Below are 18,511 nucleotides of genomic sequence, written 5' to 3'. Positions count from 1 at the left end.
GTCTGCCTCTCTTGCTGGGCATTCGACTCGGCCATCGTTAAGCAGAAGGCCTCAGCTGCCCACCGAGCCTGCTACCACGCCCCCTGCTGCCGCTGTGCCTCTCGTTCTCCTCCTCCCGCCGGTCGACCTTCTCTGCGTCAGCTCTTCGCCACCCTTGCCTCGCTCTATGGCGCCGCTCTTTCGCTCATGGCTCTCCTATTGTGCTTGGACAGAGCTTGCACTGCTCGTGGCGGCGTCTGCCGGGCGTCCTGGCCCCCTCTCTTTGCTCGGAGGACGAGCGCGGTCGCGCGACTTGCCGGCGTGCGCGCTGCGATGGCGCTCTGGCGCCAGGGTTTCCCGCCTCTCGCACTGGCTGCGCCTCATGGCAATGTCGGTCGCGCGGCGACTGCTCTCGTCGTGGCGCGTCCGCTCTGCTCGAAGGTCCGCCCTGGCTGGCAGAGTCCTCTGCTGTGCCGGCGCTCGCAGAGCGGGCTCTCTGCGCAACGGTCGACTCTCAGGAACGAGTTCGACAACGCCGTCGAGGAACAACTCGTTCTGCCCGACACAAGCCTGAGCAGAGCAGCTGAGCGAAAGACGGCCTCGCAGCTGGGCAGCCCCGCTCGCGCGCCTGTACCTGCGTCTCGCTTGGCGACGCGCGCTCGACGTTCGCCAGTAGTGCTGTATGATCAGTTCGTGGGCAGCGGAAGAGCACTGTACGGTCTCGCGGAGCGCGGCACCGAGGAGAGGGAGCAGGCTCGAGGCGCGAGCGGGCAGCGACAGGCGAGCGGCCCCAGAGAGCCACAGGCCGGAGCCAGGCCCTTGTGCAGCGTATAGGAGAGCCTGGAGACCAGCAGAGGGTCCTTCCAGCGTGTACGAGGCCGACAGACGCCATCTCGAGATGAGAAGTTCGAGCAGGCATCGCCGCGGGCGAGTCTGCGAGGCGCGCACAAGGAGCATAGAGCTCATCTCGCAGCGAGGCGGGTACAAGAAGCTCCCTAGCGGGAGAGGCGAGAGCTGTGGCAGGACAAACGGCGAGAGTCGGGTCTCGACGAGGTCGTCCTCTCGCTTCCCCCAGCTCAAGCGCGAGCCCGCGCCTGCTGCGGTGCACAGCCATCCACAGAGCTGCCGCCAAGCTCTCCTGCGAGGCGCGCTTGCCCCACGACAGCTCTCGCTCCCCCACCGTCGAGCCGACCTCGACGATGCAGAGCCACCCGCCGTCCAACCTGCTCCAGCCTAGCCGGCCGACGACTGCGACTCAGTCGAGCGACACCGCCGCGTTCGGTTCGCCAGGCTATGCCGCCGGCCATCCCTCGTCGACCGGTCCTCCTCCTCCCTCGACCTCGCCCCGAGCGGCCTTTCGCCCGTTCGTCTCGGTTCTGCCGACCTTCAGCAAGTTTGCGCCGCTGCGAGGGACGGTCCGGATCCGCGTCCAGAGCGCCACCTTCTACACGCACCGCGAGGTGCTCGCCCTCGCCTCGCCCTTCTTCGAGGGCGTCCTGAGCGGCGGCTGGCGCGAGACCGAGCCCGTCGCGTCGAGGCGGCAGCAGACGAGCAGCACAACGCCCGTTGCCGCGTCGACGAAGCGCGACAGCTTTGCCGCGCCGGCGAGCACCGACCGCGACGACTCGGCGGAGCCGCTGCCGTTCCCCGACGACGGCGCCGACGATTCGCGCACGCCCGTCCTCGACCTACCCGAATACCCGCTCGCGGCGTCGACAGCGTCGCTCCTCGGCGCGCCCGCCGCGTCCGTCACCATCTCGCTCGCGGCGTCGAGCGTCGTCGAGGACACGGAGGACGAGGACGACGGCGAGGACTGGCTCGAGTGCCGCCTACGGCTCGTCGAGGAGACGGCGTCGAGCTTCCAGGACCTGTTGTGCCACATCTACCCGCGACTCGAGTGCGCCATCGACTGGACCAACGTCGAGGACCTGTGCGTCCACCCTTTCCTCCTCCTCTCCCTCCTTGACATCCTCCTCTCGATCTTGTACTGACCTGCGACCTTCTGCAGGAGCCGCATGGCGCTCAAGTTCGACATCCCGAGCCTGATGAACGCCTGTCTCGCGTTTCTTCTCCCCTCGGCCGCTGGTCGGCCCGTCCTGTGCATGAAGATCGCCGAGGTGCGCCCGGACCTTCTCTTTCTCTCGTCTCGTCTCAAGAGCCAGTGACTGACCGCAGCACCGAGTGCGCAGGAGAACGGCATCCCCGAGCTGTACAAGGAGGCGTCCCGCTACGTCATCGACGCGTACAACAGCATCGGCGAGGACCTGGCCACCCTGTCGCCGACGACGCTCCTCCGGCTCGAGCGACGGCGGTCCAACTTTCTCGAGCGCCTCCTCAAGCTCGGCCAGGTGTCGATCTTGCGCGACTACAGCTGTCACTCGCACTGCGACGAGCCGTATCGCTGCGCGAGGCTCGTCGACGAGAAGTGGCGGTCGGCCTTCTCGGCAGCTTTCCGCTTCGGCACCCCTCAGCCGTACGTCCTCTCTCTCCCTTTCTCTCGAGCCGAGACGACGTGTGTATCACGGCACTCTTCTGGGCCGAGAAGGCGACGGACACTGACTCGAGAGAGTCCGGTCGTCGCCTGCAGGTCCATCATCTACCGCAGCCTGCGCTCGCTTGAGCCGTCCCTCTCCTCGCCGGCGCTCCACCTTCCTTTCACGACCTGCCAGAACTATGCTCGCCTCTGGGTGGCCGAGTGCGTCCCTCTTTCTCCCCTCTCGCAGTCCCTTCCCTCCCTGACTTGCGCACTGACCTCTCCTCGTTCCCTCATCGCCCTCCCGCACAGTCTCTTCGACCGCATGTTCAGCCTCGGCATCACGCCCGCCCGCAACTGGACCTCGCTCACGCTCAACCACCTCCCGAACGCCGGGTCGGCGGCCCTTTCGCCGTCGGCGAGCGGCGGCGGCGGCGGGTGGACGCGCGCCGTCGGCGAGGGCACGAGCAGCCAGAGGAACTCGGCCAAGTACTTCCTGTTCGTCGAGATGCGCGACGAGGCGCCGGGCGTCGGCGCGAGCGGCGGAGCAGGGAGGAGAGAGCGGGTCGGGTCGGTCTAGCCTGCTCGAGGAGGGACAGCGCGGGCGAGGGTCTCTCTGCGGCGAGCGAGGGATCGAGGAGGTACTCTGTTGTTGACAATACAAGCCAAGACGTGCACTAGAAGACTGGCTCGAGGGCTGCTACTTCTGGGTTTGCGAGAGGAAAGGAGGGAAGGGAAAGGGGGTATCGACAGCGAGGGAGGGGTGATCACACAGAGGCACCGCCCGAGCGATGCCGATAGAGAGACAACGACGAGGCGCTGGGAGACGGCGCGAGGCGAGACGAGGCGAGACGAGAGAAGGAGGACGGGGCTCATGCGCCGGTGGAAGGTGGACGAGCGCCGCCGGCTGCAGTCGAGGCGGGGCTTGGGGCCTCGAGCGTCGGCTTGGCGAGTACCGTGTCGTCCTGGTCGAGCGAGAGGAACTCCCACTCGTCCTCGTCGGCGGGCGAGCACACGGCGAGCGTGTCGACGCCGCCGTCGACGGTCGAGCCGCCGGGGAGAACCAGCTCAAAGTCGTGCGAGATTGTCCCTGTGGGTGTCATACGTCAGGGACCTCAAAGAGTGTGCGAGAAGGAAAGGGAGAGAAGGGACGCACGCGTTGGTCGGCGACGAGGAGCGTCGTCGAGAGGAACTGCTTCCTCTCGAGGTGCGGCGGCCGCATGTCCTGCCGCTTCATCGGCCATCGCAGCCGGTCCAGCATGCTCGTCGACCCTCGCATCCGACCCATCAAAAGCTGCCGCCGGTTGCGACGTCACCTCGCGCCCGTCCTCCTGCCGCACGTGGCCCTCGACCTCGACTGTCGGCGGCGGTGCCACCTTGAGCAGCTTGGCCCTGCCCTGCCCTGGCCCTGCCCTCGCCGCACCGCTGCACGAGCGCGCTGCCGCGCCGCACCCGCCGCCGCCGGGGCCGCTCGCTGCACCGTCACGGGCGGCGCGTCTCGGGGCGAGGAGGGGCGAGTTCGAGTGGGCGACGAGGCGGGCCGAGGGGAGTGCGCGGTGCCGGCGCGCATCGTGGATAGTCTTGAGCTGAAGCATGCGGTGGGTGGTGCGAGGGAGGAGGGAGAGAGCGACGAGGATGACGCTGCTGTTTGCGAGCCGATAAGCCGCGCCCGACTTGTGGGGAAGGACGAGCCGGCGAGCCGGACAGGGGCACGTGCGGCTAGACGTCGACCATTCTCTGCTCTCTTTGGCGAAGAAGCCAGTAGCGAGACGTGAGACGAGAGTCGAGCATTTTAGCGAGACGCGACCGTCTACAGCTCGTCCCTCTCGACCGGCGCTTGAGCCTCCTCCTCCTCGTAGTACGGCTCGCCCTCCTCCTCGCCCTCGAACCGCTCCCATTCGCCCTCGCCCTCGCCGTCATAGTACTCCTCGCCGTCCTCGGAATCGTACTCGAGCTCGTCGAGGAGGTCCTCGGCGCGTTGGAGCGCCTCGTCCGCCTCGTGGCCCGGCGCTGGCGCCTGCTCGCCGACGTGCTCCGCGGCAGCCTCGTCGGCGGCCGACTCGAACACGGCGCCTTGGTCGTCGACATCGTCGTCAGGCGAAGACGAGGGCGACGAAGCCGAGTCGGCGCTGTCGTCCTCGTCGATCGACGAGTCCGGGAAGACGACGTCCGAGTTGGCGATGTCGGCGTCGAGCTCGTCTACGCCGAGCGCGTACTCGCCCGACTCGACGACGACGTCGTGGGGCGCAGACGCCTCGGGCGCGAGCTCGGCCTGGTCGAGCGGGCCGTCGGCCTCGAGCTGGTTCGGCGACGCGAGATTGTCTTCCTCGAGCTCCAGCTCACGATCGCCCTCGCCGTCGTCCGAGTACGCGCCGCCTTCATGCGACTCGTGCTCCTCGGCGACATCGTGCAGAGGAAGCTCGACGTCGAGCGGCAAGGCCGGCTCGTCGTGGTCGAGGTCGTCGAAGGCGGCGCCGACCTCGGCGTCGGCCGAGTCCTGCTCGTGCTGCTCCGACGGCGAGTCGTCGTCGCCCTGGTCGTCGCGCACGAGCGGCAGGTCGGTCTCCTCAAGCGGCGCGCCGACGATCTCATCGTCCTCGAACTCGTCCTCGAGCGCGTTCGAGCCCTCCTCGAGCTGCGCGTCCTCCTCGCGCTCCTCCTCGAGCGCCGCTCGGGCCGCCGCGTCGTCGTCGAGCTCGGCAGATGCGCCAGTGCTCGACGCCTGGGCGGGCTCGGCCGACTCCTCAGCCTCGGCGGCCGGCGGCAGCGCGACCTCGTCCTGCTCGTCGTCGAGCTCGCTCGAGACGACGGGAGCCGCCGAGATGTTCGGCTCGGCGGTGAGGAGCGGGGCATCGGCGGCGTCGAGGGGCGAGTCGGACGCGGCGGGCGTCGGCTCGGCGGTCGTGGCGGCGGTCGAGGCGGGCGAGGGCGCGTCCTCGGGTATGGCGGTGGCGGCTGGCTCGGGGAGCGAGGTCGTGTCGTCGAGAGGGAAGTCGTCGAAGGCGGCAAACGGCTCGTCGAGAGGCAGAGCGGCCGCCTCGTTCGGCGCTGGGTCGGCGACGGCGGCGGGCTCGTCCTGCTGCGGCGCGACGGCTGGCTCGTGCTCGAACGAGGCAGTGTCGTTGCCCGCCATGGAGCCGACGACATGTTGCGCTGCGCCGCCGATCACACCGCCGAGCTGCGCCTCGAGCATCTCGTCGAGGAGCGCCTCGCCGCTCTGCTCCTCCTCGTCGACCTGCTCCTTGTCCCGCTCAGCCGCCGCGACCGGCTCCTCCTCCTGCTCCCCCTCACGCTCCCACGCCGTCTGCTCCTTCTCGAGGTCGACAGGGAGCTCCACCTCGTCGAGCGTGTCCTCGTCCTCGACGACCGGCTCGTCGCCGTCGACGTCGAGTCGCGGCAGGCCGCCCTCGCGCAGCTCGTCCGCCTCGGGCACACGCGTGCCGCCCTCGCCGCCTGCGTGCGCCTCGGCGACGTGCTGCGCCTCCTTGGCCGCCGCCAGGTCGAGGCCGGGCGCGGGACGCGCTGTGGCCGCGTCGTCGTCGACCGGGAGCGTCGCCGCGCCCGAGTCGTCGTCCTGCTGCTCCTCGACAGGGCTCGCCATGCCCGACGGCTCCGGCGCCGTGATCGCCGTCTCGTGCGCCTGCTCGTCGAGCTCGAGCGCCGCGTCCTCGTCGACGATCGGGAGCACCTCGTCGACCTCGTCCTGGACGTGCGCGCCGCTCGCGTGCGCGTCGACGATGCCCTGCACGTCGCCGAGCTGGGCATCGAGGTCCGGGCGCGTCGGGCGCAGGCGCTCGAGCGGCTGGAAGACGCGCTCATCGTCGTCGTTGGCGACGACGGGCTCGTGCGCGAGCTCGTCCTGCTCGTCCTGCTCGACGGGCGCCGCCTCGGGCGTCGGGACGGGCTCGAACGCGACGGCGTCCTGCGCGTCGACGCTCGGCGTGGGCGGGCGCTCCTCGCGCAGCGCGACCGTCTCGGGCTCGACCTCGGCCGGGGTCGGGAGCGGGAGCGGAGCTGGAGGCGGGACGTCGGACGGGTCGGCGGCGCTGTCGCCGTGCGAGGTGGGGATGTCGGCGAGGGGGAGCTGAGCGGTGGGCTCGGGCGAGCGGTCGGACGAGGGCGAGGGCAAGGGTGCGGATGCGGGTGCGGGGGCTGGCTCGGCGGTCGGGATCGGGAGCGGCTCGGCGGCAGTCGGGGCAGGGTCGTCGTCGACGGCCTCGAGCACGTCGTGGAAGACGTCAAAGGTGTCCTCGTCCTCGTCGACGTCGAGAGACGCCGAGGGCTGGACCGGCTCGGCGCGAACGCGCGAGTCGCCCTCCTCGCGAGCGGGCACGACCCCCTGCGCGAGCTCCTCCTCCTCCTCCTCCTCGTTCTCTCCCCCCTCCTCGCCCGCGTCCTCGTGCGGGAATGCCCTCGCACGCAGCGCCTCGGCGCCCCTCCACGCAGCGCCCGCGAGCGCGCCAGCCGCCGCTGCCGCCCGAGCGATCTCGCCCTTGGCCTCGTCCTTGACGGCGCCGCCAGCCGCCTCGACGACCTCGCCCGCCTTGTCGACGACGGCTGCGCCCGCGCTCGCTGCACCGGCACGTCGGCCAACCGCGCCGACGACGGACCCGACGGCGCCGAGGACGTGCACGCCGCGGTCGATGACGCGCTTCTTGAAGATGTGGGCGCACACGGCGGCAAAGAAGGCGAACGCGCCAAACAGGACGAGGCGGTCGAGACGGCCGAGCGCTCGAGGGCCGTGATGAGGGCGCGCGACGTGTGCAGGAGCGACGACAGGGTCGAGTACTGGTTCGAGGTGAGCTCCATCGTCTTGGTTTGCGACTCTGTCGGGGCGAAGGGGTACTTGAGTGACTTGGACGGCGCAGGAGAGGAAGAGAGGGAGAGAGAGACGCACCGAGGAGCTCGTTCGAGACGAGCGAGCGGTCGACTTCTTGCTGCATGAGCTGGAGCGTGCGCCGCAAGCCCTCGGTCACGTCCGACGTGGCCGACATGAGCGCATCGTCGGCGCTGCGTGTCGCGAGTGAGGGCTTCAGTCGTTGTTCGCGCGCAGGCAGAGCGAGAGGGGGAGACGAAGCGCGGACGCACCTCTGGTTGGGCTGCGGGCTCCTCGCCCTCGCGCCTTGTGCGCCATACGGACCGGGCGACGCAGCACGTCCCGACGAGTCGGCGGCGGGCGCGAGGAGCTCATCGCGTGCGGCGAGGTGGCCGTAGGCGTCAATCTGGCGCTTCGAGGTGACGACGGCTTGGCGGTAGAGCTTGGTCGAGCTGCGGGCCGACACGCAGGGGGGTCAGAGCGGGAGGTATGGACGAGTATGTTGGAGGGGACGGACCTGTCGATGCGCTGCTGGAGGGCGTGGACGTGTTGAGCTGCGGCAGCGCGGTCCCTCGCGCGTTCGAGGTCGTCGACCTCGAGCTTGAACTCCTGCGTGGAAGGTCGTCGCGGGTCAGACTACGTCGAGAGAGAGAGGGGGGAGAAGGTGGAGGACGTGCCTCGATGTCCCTGCGAGAGGTAGCGAGTTCGGAGCGGACGGCGGCGGCGAGTTCGTGGTGAAAGGCGAGCGGGCCGTGGCAGGATGCGAGTTGCGGGACCTGGTAGTTGTCGAGGTCGTCGAGTTTGCGGGTGAGGGCGTCCTCGAGGTCTTGAAGGTGCGGCGGGAGCGGGCGAGGCTGAGGAGGGTCGAGTGGGGCTGAAGGCCTGCGACGAGGGTCGGGGGTGTGAGCCGGTGGAGGCCTGCGTGGTTGAAGGGTCAGTCGAGTCGAGTGAGTGTAGTTCTGGGTGGTGGTGCTCACATCTAGGCGGGTGTGGGTCGAGCCGAGATGAGCGAGATCAAGTCCAGAGACCGACGACGACGACGACGACGACGGACCACCTCGCTCTCCTCCTGCCCACGTCTACCTCAGAGTCACAAGCACCCCGACTAGAGCCATGCTCCGTACCGCCACCCAGTCGCTCCGCACCTTGCGCACCGCCGCACCCCGCCCGGCTCCCACCGCCGCCATCCTCCGCCAGACTTTCCTCGCCCCCGCTCTCCGCCACTACTCGGCCGCACCCGCCGCAGACGCAACCCAGGAGCCCGCAGCCGCTGCTGCCGACTCGGCCACCGCTACCCCCGATCCCAACGCCGTCAACGGCAACGACGCCGCCCTCGCCGACCTCAACAAGCAGCTCGAGGACCACAAGAAGGCCGTCGCAGAGCACAAGGTCCGTCTCCTGCTCCTCGATCGCCTCGTCTCAACAGCCCTCGCACATCGTCGCGCACCCTCACCGACCCCCTCGCGCCACCCACGCCACAGGACGCCCGCCTGCGCACCCTCGCCGACTTCGAGAACCTGCAGAAGCGCGCCGCGCGCGAGAAGCAGGCCGCAAAGGACTTTGCCCTCCAGTCGTTCGCCAAGGACCTCATCAGCGAGATCGACGTCCTCAACCTCGCCCTGCGCTCGATCCCCGAGGACCGCGTCACGGCCGCCGACAACGCCGACCTCAAGGGCCTGTACGAGGGCGTCGGCCTCCTCAAGCGCGGCCTCGAAAAGGTCCTCGGCCGCCACGGCATCGTCGCCTTTGACCCGACCGGCGAGCAGTTTGACCCCAACCGCCACGAGGCCCTGTACCAGGCCCCGGTCCCGGGCAAGGAGCCCGGCTCGGTCCTCGAGTGCCAGGAGATTGGCTGTGCGCCCACCTTTCCCTCGACTCTCTTCTATTCGACGTGGTACTGATTGCTCTCCCCCTCTCCCTCCCCCTCGTCCTCGCCACCCGCAGACATGATCAAGGAGCGCCTCCTCCGTCCCGCAAAGGTCGGCGTCGTCCTTTCGCAGGAGTAGATGCCTCGTCGCGTCAAACTCAAAAAAGGGCGACGTCGACGTTGCCGAGATCTGCGTTCGGCCTGGTCGTCGAGCGAGGTCAAGAGCTGGAGCGGAGCGGGAGGGAGGAGGGGGAGACGAGCCGCCTCGCATCTGGATACCCCCGGCGCGCTCGTCTCGCTCAGAAGGAGGTCGAAGACGACGGTGTGTGTGTATAGAATAGCACGTGTCGAGGGGCGAGCTCGCCTGTCCCCTCTCTGAGCCGCACGCCCTCCCTGTACTTGTTCTCCCCTCTCTCTCTCTCTCTCCGTCGCACCGCAACGGCAATCACATCTCTCTCCTCTCCCTGACCTGTGTCCTGTGCGAGAGAGCGAGTCGCTTGTGCCCGAGAGCCGGTTGCGAGCCGTCGCCCGCCACCGGACCGGTCGACTCTCTCGTCCTCGCACTCTTCCTCGCTCAGCCTCTGTCGCCATGTCGTGCGTCTTGTCCATGGGCTCGTACAGCACAACACGGACCTGACACACCCCTTCCCACCCCGCCCCGCCGCCTCTCGTCCTCGCACCCTCATCGCTCGACCGCAGCGCCTCGAAGCGGTTCACGCAGCTCGTCTGGCGCGCCTTCCAGCGCCAACAGGGCCACGACCACAACGCGTTCGGTCATGTGCGTCCCACTCTCCCCCCTCGCTCTCTCGTGGCCGTGCGAGGGCGAGCCACTGACGGAGGTGGGGCCGGGTGCGCGCGCAGCTCGTCGTCGTCGACGCAAAGCCCGGGAGGTGCATGGCAGAGATGACGGTCGAGCCGAAACAGAGTACGTCCCTCTCTCCCTCTTCTCGTGCGTGCGGGACACCTGGCCGAGCTGACCTCGTCGTGCCGCGGCCCCTCCTCCTCCTCCCTCCCTCCCTCCCGCGCAGTCAACCGCCTCGGCGTCCGTCCCCTCTTTTCACCTCTCGTCACCTCGAATGAGTCCTGACCCGTTCCCCCACCCGTCCTCCCCTTCCGCACGCGCAGGGTCTCCACGGCGGCTTGATCGCGTCCCTCGTCGACACGATGGGCTCGCTCGCGCTCGCGAGCAAGGGCATGTACATGACGGGCGTCAGCACCGACATGAACCAGACGTGAGTCGGCTCCTTTCTCTGCTGCCCTTTCTCGGCCTCTCGCTTAGCGGCGGGCGAGAGATGCGGCTGCCCAAGAAGAGCCCGTCCTCATCAACCCAAGCTGACTTGTCGACCCGTGCAGGTTTGTTCGAGGGGCCAAGCTGGGCGAGAAGATCCGCATCGAGAGCGAGGTGGTCAACATGGGTGCGTCGGCCGCCCTCGCATCGGCGTCGTCCCGCTCGAGCCTGCGGTTCTCGCCTGCCTCCTCCGGCAGGGCGAGGGGCCGCTGCATGTCGACAGTCGGCCCTGACGCCTCCTCCCGGCCCTCACACAGGCAAGACGCTCGCCTTTACGCGCACCGAGCTGCACAGCGCAGAAACGGGCAAGCTCCTCGCGTTCGGTGCGTCCTCTCCTTCCTCCTCTTTCTCTCTCCCTCCCCCTTCTCGCACTCGCACATCGACCTGACCCTCTCTCTCTCCGTCAACTCTCGAAGGTTCACACACCAAGTACATCGCCGACGCGCTCAAGAGCCCCAAGAACGTCAAGCTGAGCGACGACGGCGAGCAGGTCGTCGAGGGCGAGGAGCCGCAGGAATGAGGCTCGAGCGAACGCAAGGCGGGGTGCTGCTGGGCAGCGAGGGCCCGTTGTAGAGTTGCACATGAATGACTAGAAGCACGTCGAGATCGCTCAGCGAGACGTGCGAGAGCGAGAGAGCGAGCGAGGAAGCCGAAAGCTGACTGAGCGCAGGGTCCAAGCGGAGAGACGCGCTCCGCTGCAAAGGCTGTGATGCGAGAGCTGAGAGGGCTCGTCGACGACCATGCTCAGAGTGCGAGGCGGCTCTCGCCCCGTCTGACAGCGAGCCGAGCAGCACGCCGAGCGAGAAGGTCGAGGCGAGCGAACTTGGGAAGGCCGCTTTCGTCTCGAGCCGCTCTCTCAAGTCGCTCAAGGTGGTCTGAACGGACCTGGTTCCAAGCTCTCGACACGTGCTCCGTACAAGTACTACTGCTGCTCGTACACGAGGCGATCGCGACCCTGCTCCATGCCCCAACTCGGCTCGACTCGCTCAGCGACTCCACGACGGCGCGCTCGAGTACGAGTGCGGCTGCTGCTGCTGCGTCGAGGCGGCCGTCGTCGGGTTGGTCGACTGCGTGCCGGCGCCCGTCGCGGGGCTCGTCGGGCTGTACGCCGGCGAGGTCGGCCTGCGAGAGAGAGAGGGAAGGGCGCGAGGTCAGGTCGAGCTCGCTCAGGACATCAAGAGAGAGAGGCAGGACGCACGAGTACTGCGGCGATGTTGGGCTGTGGCGAGGACGAGGAGCGAGGGAAGAGTCAATCTCGAGTCGGCGGGCGCGACAAAAGGCCGAGAGGGGAAAAGAGAGGGTCGAGCGCACCTGTACTTGGGGCTGGCGGGGCTGAAGGCAGGCGATGTCGGGCTCATCCTCGGGCTCGTCGGCCTGCGTAAAAGGTAGGGGAGAAGAGGAAGGGGGTCGAGGAGGTGTCAGTACCGCTTCGTGAAGGCTCGCGCCCGCTGTCGACGAGGACAGGCCGACTCACGAGTAGGCAGGGCTCGTCGGCGAGAACTTGGGCGAGGTCGGCCTGCGTGACGTGAAGAGAAGGACGAGTTGAGGAGGGAGGGAGAAGGAGGAGGAGAGGGCGATGGGGGGAAGGGAGAAGAAGAGTCAGAGACGGTTGGTGAGACAAAGGGGCTCTCGCGACCGCTGCGACGGAGGTAGAGAGACAGACGACGTACGAGAAGGCCGGACTGGCCGGAGAGAACCTCGGGCTTGCCGGCGAGAAGGCCGGGCTTGCAGGAGAGAAGGCCGGGCTCGCGGGAGAGAACCTTGGCGATGCGGGCCTGCAGGTCGAGAGGACGAACGCGAGAGTGAGCTTCAACGATTGACGGGGAGCCGACGAGGGGCGGAGAGGAGGAGAAAGGTCGAGCGTACGAGAACGAGGGCGAGGTCGGGCTGCGGGTCAAGGTCGGGCGTTAGTGAGGGCTCTAGGACAAGAGACCGAGCGAGACGAGGCGGGACGCACCTGTATCCAGGGCTCGCAGGCCTGTCGAGGAGATTCGGGTGGTTCGTCGAGGCGAGGGAGATTGACGGCGAGAGAGAGAGAGAGAGGGGAGGAGAGAAGAAGGGGAGGACGAGGAAGGTCAGTATTCTCGTCCTCGTCCTCGAGAGAGACGCCGAGGAGGACGATCCGACGCACGAGAAGCGAGGGCTCGAGGGCGAGTAGGCGTTGGGCGAGGAAGGCGAAGCGCGGTTGACCCAGGGCGACGCTCCTCCTGCCCCGGCGCCGGCAGGGTTGTAGGGCGACGCGCCGCCGTACGCGAACGGCGAGGACCTGCGAGCGCACGACACGAGTCAGTCACGGCGTCGAGAGGGAGGAAGAGAGAGAGAGGGCGAGGACGCACGGGGCGTAGCCAGAAGTGCCGGCGCCAAAGGGACTGGCGCCGCCCAAGAACGGGCTCTGCCCTCCGAGGAACGGCGACTGCCCGCCGGCGAACGGACTGGCGCCACCCGAGAAGGGCGACGCGCCGCCGAGCTGGTCGTAGCCCATGCCGTCCTGGCCCGGTTGCACGATGGGCGAGAACGAGCCGTACTGCTCGACGCCGGCGTAGGCGGGCGTCTTGCCCTCGGCAAGGTCGGCGTACGGCGTCGCGCCGCCGCCCGGGGTGCGGCCACCGTCGAGAACGGCGGCGTCGAGCATCATGCCGGCCGGGACGGGCAGGCGGTGGTCGGGCACGACCTCGCGCAGCTTGTCGAGGTCGAGTGCGAGCTCGAACGCGCCGGTGCCCATCGGCGCCTGCTGCCCGAGCAGAACGGCCTCGGCGACCCCTGTGCAGTAGTCGATCTCGCCGGCTGCGGCCGCGTCCATGAGGATCTCGACCGTCTCCTCGAACGAGCAGCGCATGAGCGCGCCCGTGTCGCTGCGGTTGATGCCGTGGCGCGTGATGGCCATGAGCGACCCGCGGTTGGTCATGATGTCGGTGAGCATCGACAGGTGGCGGTAGTTGACCTTGGAGCCGTCAAACTCGATGACGTTGCGGAGCTCGCGCAGGACCGACGCTCGCGCCGCCTCGATGCCGAGCACCTCGAGGATCTCGACGCACGAGTTGGACAGGGTCCTCGTCGGGTCGACGCCCTCGGTGCACAGGACCTTGCGCAGGTTGATGCCGTCCGTCTCGAGGACCCACTCGTTGGGCGTGTGGAACTCGCCCGCCGCGTTGAGCGTCGGCCGCTTCTGCTCCATCATGAAGACGCGGTCGATGCCCTCGACGCCTCGGAGCGCGATCGAGCCGAGCATCTGCGACTCGAGCTGCTTGAGGAAGACGTCCTCGTCGTCCTCGTCGTCGTCGGCCTCGCCCTCCTTGTCCTGCGACGACGACGCGCCCTTGAGGGCACGGCACCGGATGACGAGCTTCTCGGCGTTGTCCTCGGACCAGATGACGAACAGGTCCTGGTCGAACGTCTCGGCAATCTTGCCCGCGACGTAGTGCATCTCAAGCTTCTTGTCGAGCATCTTGGCGCGGTCGAGCTCGAACCGGAGCAGCCACGGCGACTGGCGCGACAGGTTGGCCTCGACGTCCTCGTCCGGGATGGCAAAGAAGGCCTCGACAAACTCGCGGTCGTCCTCGATGACGGTCGCGGTCGGGTCCGGGTCGTAGAAGATCTCGGTCGAGGCCGTCACCGTCTGGAGCGTCGTGTACGACAGGCGCGTCTGGACCTCCTTGGCGAGGTTGATGTCCTGGGCGAACTCGGGCTCGAGGTAGACGGTCGTCGACGGCGTCTTGAGGTTGACGGCGACGTTGATGATCTCCTTGAGGCGAGGCACACCGAGCGTCACGTTCTTGGACGACACACCGGCGTAGTGGAACGTGTTGAGCGTCATCTGCGTCGCCGGCTCGCCGATCGACTGGGCCGCGAGCGTGCCGCACATCTCGCCCGGCGCGACGACGGCCGCGTTGAACTTGGTCTCGACCTCGCCGACGACCCACTCGAACGCCTCGCGGTTGAGGTGGTACTCCTCGATGACGCGGCGCGAGGCGAGGACCGAGCGGACAAAGATGCCGAACAGGCGCGTCGCGTTGGCCTGCGCCTCGTGCGACAAGTCGTCGTTGCCGCGCACGACGACGAGGCGGCGCACGAGCGAGTCGACGGCCTCGACGACCTCGGCCGGCGGGAGGTCGCTCGGCTTGCGGAAGTCGATGTGGAAGATCTGCTGCGCGTTCTGGATGACGCGCCGCAGGTTGACCGGGAGCGACACGGTCGCGTCGCCCTTGGGGAAGACCTTGTGCCGCAGGAGGTGCCGGTCCTCGCGCAGGATGCGGTACTCCTCGTCGAGGACCTGCTGCACGAGCGGGTCGGCCTGGGCGAGGTCGACGCGGATCGTCTTGGGGCGGAACGTCCACTCGGGGTCGGTCACGTCGACGCGGTACCGCTTCTCGAAGCGCTCGTCCGACAGGCGGATCGGCTCGATGACCTGCTCCTCGATGAAGGCGCCGTCCATGCCGTCCTCGCCGTAGATGAACTGGACGACGTCGCCGAGCGAGTTGCGCACGGTTCCGTCGTACGCGACCATGACGTCCTCGAGCGCCTTGACGAGTCGGCGCTGGATGTAGCCGGTCTCGGCCGTCTTGACGGCCGTGTCGATCAGGCCCTCGCGACCGGCCATGGCGTGGAAGAAGAACTCTTGCGGCGTCAACCCTGCGGCGCGACGAGAGCGAGGGGAGGGAGAGGGAGGACGAGCGAGTCAGTCTGTGTGCTTCACGTGCGCGCAAGAGACACACAGAGAGAGAGAGAGAGGGACGCACCTCGCAGGTACGAGTTCTCGACGAAGCCACGGGCCTCGGGCGAGTAGTCGTCCTTGGTGAAGTGCGGCAGGGACCGGTACTTGAACCCGAACGGGCAGCGCTTGCCCTCGACGATCTGCTGCCCGACACAGGCCGACATCTGCGAGATGTTGATGAACGAGCCCTTGGACCCGGCGACGACCATCTGCTTGACGTTGTTGTCGGCCTTGAGCGACCGCTCGGCGCTGCGGCCGGACGAGTCACGGGCCTGGTTGAGGGCGCGCGTCACCTTGGACTCGAACGACTCGCGGACCGTCATGCCGGGCTCGGGCTCGAGGCGGTCGTCGTGCGCGAGCTGGATGATGTTCTCGACGTCGGCCTTGGCCGTGTTGATGAAGCCCTGGATGGCCTCCATCGTGCCCTTGTCCGGCACCGTGTCGCCGATGCCGATCGAGAAGCCGTTGTGCAGGAGCCAGAAGTTGACGACCTTCTGGACGCCCGAAAAAAAGTCGCGGCACACGATGTGGCCCTTCTCGCGGTAGATGACGTGGATGAGGCCGCCCTGCGACGTGCCGACCGTCTTCTTGTCGACCGTGCCGTACATGATGAGGCCGTCCTCGATAAACATGCCGTCGTCCTCGGCCGGCGCCGACGAGTTGCCGCCCGCTGCGCGGTACAGGTTGATGCCCGACGGGATGCACATCGACAGGATCTGCTTGCCCGTCCACATCGGCCGAGGCTTCATGATGGCCGGCGGCGGGAGGATGCCGTCCCAGTCCGGGACCCACAGGAGGATGTTCTGGATAAAGTCCTGGTCCATGAAGCAGTCGCGCAGGGTGAACTTGCGGACGCCGCAGAGCGTGTCCTGGACGATGCCCATGACGGGCTTGTTGGCCTGGGGCGAGATGATGTTGCGCGGGACGGCGCAGATGTTGATGAGCTCGGCGCGCGTCTCCTCGCTCTGCGGCACGTGCAAGTTCATCTCGTCGCCGTCAAAGTCGGCGTTGTACGGCGACGTGACCGACAGGTTGAGGCGGAACGTCGAGTACGGCATGAGCTTGACGCGGTGACCCACTGCGAGAGAGAGAGAAGAGTTAGGAATGTCGCTCTTGAGGACGAGGACGGACGGCGAGAGAGAGGGTGACGCACTCATGGACATCTTGTGGAGCGACGGCTGACGGTTGAACAGGACGATGTCGCCGTCCTTGAGGTGGCGCTCGACGATCCAGCCGTACTGGAGGAACGTGTCGGCGCGCTTGTTGTACCGCAGGTCAATGCGGTCGCCCGTGTCGCGCACGACGTACCGCGCGCCCGGGTACTCGTTGGGCCCGTTGCGGACGAGCTCCTGGAGGTGCGTGATGTTGTACGGCGTGACGCGCTCCGGGTACGTGAGGGTGCGCGCGATCGAGAACGGGACGCCGACCTCGTCGAGGGCGAGGTTGGGGTCGCCCGTGATGACGGTGCGGGCCGAGAAGTCGACGCGCTTGCCCATGAGGTTGCCGCGCAGCCGACCCTCCTTGCCCTTGAGGCGGGCCCGGATCGACTTGACGGGCCGGCCCGACTTTTGCAGCGCTTGCGGCTGGCCGGCCAGGTCGTTGTCCATGTAGGTCGCGATGTGCCACTGCGAGAGAGAGAGAGACAGAGAGAGAAAGTGCGGAGGAAAGGGAGCGCCGAGGGCGAGAGGGAGAAAGGGAGAAAGAGGGGAGGGAGGGTGAGAAGGCAAGGGTCAGGGACGCGCTCGGTACGACGCGGCAGAACGAGGCGAGGGAGAGGACGACTCGACGCACCTGGAGCAGCGTCTCGAACTCGTTGATGACGTGCGCCGGCGCACCCTCCTCCTCGAACTTGCGCAGGCTCGAGTTGGCGCGGATGATCTCGGCGAGCTTGTACGTCAGGTCGTCCTCGCCGCGCATGGCGCCGCCGTCGACCGAGATCGAGGGCCGCACGGGCATGGGCGGCACGGGGAGCACGGTGAGGATCATCCAGGCCGGGTGCGCCTCGGACGCCGACAGGCCCATCGTGACGAGGTCGTCGTCCGAGATCTTGCGGAACAGCGTGTGGGCGTGCGTCGCAGTGTACGGCTTGCGGTCGGGCTGCTGCACGTTGCCGTCCTGGAAGAAGAGGGAGGGAGAGCGACAAGGCTCGCGACAGGGTGAGCAAAGGTCGCCCGAGCGGCAGAAGCTCGACGGCTCGAGCTCACCTCGTCCTTGCCCCGCCCGTACACGAGGAAGAGCTTGAGGCCCTCGCGCCGGATCTGCGGCTGCTCGTGCCCGCACCCGCCGTGACCGGGCGGCACGTCCTCGCCGGCGGCGATCTTGGCCTGCGTCTCGTCGTCGATGACCGTCATCTCGCACGTGTTCTTGACCTTGACCAGGGCGTGCACGATGGCGAGGCGCTTCTTCGGGTCGCGCACGAAGCGCACGGCGTCGCCGAGGCGAGGGTCCTCGAGCGGCGAGACCTTGAGCTTGCCGCACTGGACGCAGATGCACTCGGTGATCTTCTTGACCTTGTTGAGGAAGCCTGTGTACACATTTGTGCCGTCAGTAACGAGAGGGTGATGGTGTTGAGAGACTCGAGCGACGCACCGACGTGGAAGACGGCGCGCGAGAGCTCGATGTGGCCAAAGTGACCCGGGCACTCGGCCATGCCCTCGCCGCAAGTCGCGCACTTGAAGTTGCGGTCGATCGTGCCGAGTCGCGGGTCGCTCAGGCCGCCGGTTTTCTGCGTGCGCTCGTCTCGAGAGGGTGAGCTCGAGGGGTACGCGACCGAGAGAGGGGACGAGTGGACGGACCGGCTTGGCGTTGCCCTCCTCGAACGTCTCCGGGTACTCGACCTTGCACACCGAGATGGCCTTGATCTCTTCTGGCGAGAGGATGCCGAACTGGATCGTGCGCGGACGCTTGATCGGCCTGCAAGGGAGGGGAGAAGGAGCCGCGAGGCCGACTTGGTCAGCGGTCGTCCTGAACACGTCTCGGCACGCTCGGTAAAGGGCGAGATGGGGCGCACTGGGTCGAGTGGGCGAACTCGTGGCCGAGCATGGTGGACGCGAGGCTTGTGGGTGGAGCGACGGGCGAGCGAGACGAGGGGTGGCGATGGGCCGGAGGAGGACGGCAACGACGGCGTGCGCTGCTGTGGGCGGGACGCCTGGGCGGCTAGTCAACGGTGGTGGAGGTGCTCTGCGGTACTGGCGTGGTCCTTGAGGGTGTCGAGCCGGGGCGAGGGTCGGAGGGAGGGAGGAGGGGGGAGAGGCGGGCCCTGGACGGCGAGCGCGCGGACGAGACGAGCTCGTGGGTGGGCGAGTCGAGCCTGTCGGTTAGGCTTGGACTGGGTCGCAGCTCAACCCGACCGAGCGTGGGCTGGTGGGCGTGTGGTG

General features: G+C 68.0%; 6 protein-coding genes across 6 annotated transcripts; 3 read left to right on the top strand and 3 right to left on the bottom strand.

Annotated features, from left to right (window-relative positions):
• Positions 1-1,178: 1,178 nt before the first annotated feature.
• RHOBADRAFT_54823 (uncharacterized protein) lies at positions 1,179-3,032 on the top strand (the record flags this gene model as incomplete). The annotated part of the gene is made up of 5 exons (XM_018417519.1): positions 1,179-1,909; positions 1,988-2,096; positions 2,169-2,452; positions 2,567-2,674; positions 2,765-3,032. 5 exons carry the CDS (start codon positions 1,179-1,181, stop codon positions 3,030-3,032), a joined length of 1,500 nt encoding a protein of 499 aa, XP_018269674.1.
• Positions 3,033-3,324: 292 nt separating this feature from the next.
• RHOBADRAFT_45585 (uncharacterized protein) lies at positions 3,325-4,047 on the bottom strand (the record flags this gene model as incomplete). The annotated part of the gene is made up of 2 exons (XM_018414633.1): positions 3,325-3,542; positions 3,609-4,047. 2 exons carry the CDS (start codon positions 4,045-4,047, stop codon positions 3,325-3,327), a joined length of 657 nt encoding a protein of 218 aa, XP_018269673.1.
• Positions 4,048-7,177: 3,130 nt separating this feature from the next.
• Positions 7,178-8,131, bottom strand: RHOBADRAFT_5579 (uncharacterized protein; the record flags this gene model as incomplete). The annotated part of the gene is made up of 4 exons (XM_018418015.1): positions 7,178-7,306; positions 7,369-7,462; positions 7,589-7,720; positions 7,863-8,131. Coding segments are annotated over 4 exons (624 nt in total), but the record flags the coding sequence as incomplete, so codon positions are not given.
• A 630-nt stretch (positions 8,132-8,761) lies between these two features.
• RHOBADRAFT_16578 (uncharacterized protein) lies at positions 8,762-9,274 on the top strand (the record flags this gene model as incomplete). The annotated part of the gene is made up of 2 exons (XM_018412325.1): positions 8,762-9,122; positions 9,213-9,274. Coding segments are annotated over 2 exons (423 nt in total), but the record flags the coding sequence as incomplete, so codon positions are not given.
• Positions 9,275-9,695: 421 nt separating this feature from the next.
• Positions 9,696-11,034, top strand: RHOBADRAFT_65366 (uncharacterized protein). Its single transcript, XM_018418691.1, has 8 exons — positions 9,696-9,729; positions 9,835-9,913; positions 9,997-10,060; positions 10,164-10,177; positions 10,261-10,367; positions 10,489-10,550; positions 10,681-10,746; positions 10,840-11,034. Exons 1-8 carry the CDS (start codon positions 9,725-9,727, stop codon positions 10,941-10,943), a joined length of 501 nt encoding a protein of 166 aa, XP_018269670.1. The 5' UTR covers positions 9,696-9,724; the 3' UTR covers positions 10,944-11,034.
• Positions 11,035-11,293: 259 nt separating this feature from the next.
• RHOBADRAFT_54819 (uncharacterized protein) lies at positions 11,294-18,259 on the bottom strand. The gene is made up of 16 exons (XM_018417518.1): positions 18,145-18,259; positions 17,930-18,047; positions 17,724-17,859; positions 17,339-17,658; positions 16,926-17,249; positions 16,288-16,759; positions 15,160-16,212; positions 12,760-15,052; positions 12,555-12,689; positions 12,381-12,401; positions 12,290-12,310; positions 12,094-12,198; positions 11,898-11,939; positions 11,735-11,797; positions 11,622-11,642; positions 11,294-11,545 (listed from the first exon to the last, which is right to left on the bottom strand). Exons 1-16 carry the CDS (start codon positions 18,174-18,176, stop codon positions 11,410-11,412), a joined length of 5,292 nt encoding a protein of 1,763 aa, XP_018269669.1. The 5' UTR covers positions 18,177-18,259; the 3' UTR covers positions 11,294-11,409.
• Between the last annotated feature and the right edge of the window lie 252 nt (positions 18,260-18,511).

The sequence above is a fragment of the Rhodotorula graminis genome (genome assembly GCF_001329695.1).
Source record: "Rhodotorula graminis WP1 unplaced genomic scaffold RHOBAscaffold_10, whole genome shotgun sequence".
In the NCBI taxonomy this organism is placed as follows: Eukaryota; Fungi; Basidiomycota; class Microbotryomycetes; order Sporidiobolales; family Sporidiobolaceae; genus Rhodotorula; species Rhodotorula graminis.
Note: the sequence above shows the minus strand (reverse complement) of the source record. Positions and strands in the feature narration are given on the sequence as shown.